The sequence below is a fragment of the Alosa pseudoharengus genome, unplaced genomic scaffold (genome assembly GCF_046254945.1).
Source record: "Alosa pseudoharengus isolate Yale_2024_CS ecotype anadromous, Long Island Sound unplaced genomic scaffold, YU_APseudo_1.1 YU_APseudo_1.1_scf_6, whole genome shotgun sequence".
In the NCBI taxonomy this organism is placed as follows: domain Eukaryota; kingdom Metazoa; phylum Chordata; class Actinopteri; order Clupeiformes; family Clupeidae; genus Alosa; species Alosa pseudoharengus.
The window spans coordinates 2,220,012-2,222,511 of NW_027468848.1; the positions used below are offsets into that span (position 1 = coordinate 2,220,012).

Below are 2,500 nucleotides of genomic sequence, written 5' to 3' on the forward strand. Positions count from 1 at the left end.
GTCTGTGCCTATAGCCTCTCTCCCTCCCTGTTACATACTGTAGATGTTGCATCGATTGCACACAGACACACACACAGACACACACACACACACACACACACACACACACAGAGTGAGAGAGAGAGAGAGACACGCAGGCAAACGCATGCACGCACACACACAGACACAGACGCACACACACACACACACACACTCACTCACACACACACACGGCGACGGGGCAGCTTGGCGAGCTCTGGCTGAGTCTGCAGCGCTGTGCTGGAGTGGGTGAGATGCCGGCTCGACTCGGCCACCTCTGCAGATCCGTCGAGGCAAGGAGTTTGTCCGCCAGCGCCGCCGTCGCTTCTCCTGCTCGTCCTGGACACCACCCACGCTAAAGGTCAGACCCTGGGCTTGTTCTGGGCGGTGCGGTGCGCTGCGGTGCGGAGGGTTTGTCGAGGGACTTAGCATCGGAGCAGGAGCGTCTCCTCTGAAGCCTAGTGCAGTGTTGGCTAGCTGGTAGTACCCGAGAAAGAGAGGGAACGAGAGAGAGAGAGGGAGAGAGAGAGGGAGAGGGAGAGAGAGAGAGAGGGAGGAAGAGAGGGAACGAGAGAGAGAGAGGGAGGGAGAGAGAGGGAGGGAGCTTGACAGAAAGAGAGGGAAAGTGAGAGAGATCTTTTCTCTCGTCCGACTCCAGATCTAGCATGAATATTTCAACCTTGAGTCTGGCTCCAGAAGTCCGAACTTGTTTTGATGTCTTTTTTTCTCTTCTCTTCTCCTCCTCCTCTACCTCTTCCTCTCCTCCGTCCTGGCGTCTCTGTGCGTTTGTTCCTGGCGGGTCTCAGATGCTCGCTGCTCAACAGGTTGTGATTGTGGGCTGAGAGTGTGGAGAGTTTTCCTGAGCTGACTCCAGAGCGCCGCTTGACCACCATGTCTCACCTCCTGCACATGGAGATCCCCAACTTTGGGAGTGCCGTGCTGGACAGCCTGAACGAGCAGCGTCTGCTGGGGCAGCACTGCGACGTGGCCATCATGGTCAACGGCCAGGCCTTCAAGGCCCACCGCGCCGTGCTGGCCGCCAGTAGCCTCTACTTCCGCGACCTGTTCAGTGGCAGCGGCCAGGCACTCTTTGAGCTGCCGTCGTCCGTCACGACCTCGTGTTTCCAGCAGATCCTGTCCTTTTGCTACACGGGCAAGATGACCGTGTCGGCCAGCGACCAGCTCATGGTCATGTACACGGCCGGCTACCTGCAGATCCAGAACATCGTGGAGCGCGGCATGGACCTGATGTTCAAGGCCAACGCGCCGCCATACTGCGACTCCCAGACGCCGGCCGGCGACGACTCAGCAGGGGGCAGCCCACCTCCGCTGCCCGACAACCAGCACCCGCCGCCCATGCCCACCGCCATGCCCGCCTGCGACATCAAGCAGGAGAAGGTGGAGACGCCGCTGTGCTCGCAGAGCGAGGAGGCACGGTCAAGCAGTGGCGGGGGCGAGGGGAGGGGAGGGGGGTCCAGGGGCATGGTGCCAAGGGGCAGTGCCCTCTTCTACAGCGGCGTGGGCGCCAACGGGGGGCTCCTGGGCGTGTACCCGTACGACCTGGTGTCCGGCGAGAACACCAGCCCCGGAGCGTCCAGCCTGCCCGCCACGGACAGCCCCACGTCACACCAGAACGAGGACGAGGACCTGGAGGAGGACGCCTACGACGGCCTGCCCAGCGCCAAGAAGCTCTACGGCTACTCCATCAACCCCTACGGCAGTATGTGTCTGCATGCGCTAGCTGTGTGTGTGTGTGTGTGTGACCTCTCTGCATGCGCTAGCTGTGTGTGTGTGTGTGTGTGTGTGTGTGTGTGACCTCTCTGCATGCGCTAGCTGTGTGTGTGTGTGTGTGTGTGACCTCTCTGCATGCACTAGCTGTGTGTGTGTGTGTGTGTGTGTGTGTGTGTGTGTGTGTGACCTCTCTGCATGCGCTAGCTGTGTGTGTGTGTGTGTGTGTGTGTGTGTGTGTGTGTGTGTGTGTGTGTGTGTGTGTGTGTGTGTGACCTCTCTGTCTTGTCTCCACTTGAAATGACAAACCCACTGTCTCTCATGTCGGCCATCTTTGTGTGACCTCCCACTTCGAATGTCATTTCTCTCTCTCTCTCTCACTCTTTCTCTGTCCTCTCTCTCCCCTCATATCCTCGTCCATCCATCATCCATCCATCCATCCTTCCATCCATCCTTCCATCCATCCATCCATCCATCCTTACATCCTTCCTCCATCCATCCATCCATCCCCCATCCTTCCATCCATCCATCATCTATCCATCCATCCTTCCATCCATCCTTCCATCCATCCATCCATCCATCCATCATCCATCCATCCATCCATCCATCCTTCCATCCATCCTTCCATCCATCCATCCATCCATCCTTACATCCTTCCTCCATCCATCCATCCATCCATCCTTACATCCTCAATCCATCCATCCTTCCATCCATCCTTCCATCCATCCATCCATCCATCATCCATCCATCCATC

General features: G+C 58.0%; 1 protein-coding gene across 1 annotated transcript in view; it reads left to right on the forward strand.

The window, feature by feature from the left end:
• The first annotated feature begins 909 nt into the window (after positions 1-909).
• nacc2l (NACC family member 2-like) overlaps positions 910-2,500 on the forward strand; it is a 3,757-nt gene continuing 2,166 nt past the window's right edge. The window contains exon 1 of the mRNA XM_076270690.1: positions 910-1,738. Coding sequence (XP_076126805.1) covers positions 910-1,738 — 829 coding nt within the window. The remainder of the gene's footprint in view (positions 1,739-2,500) is intronic.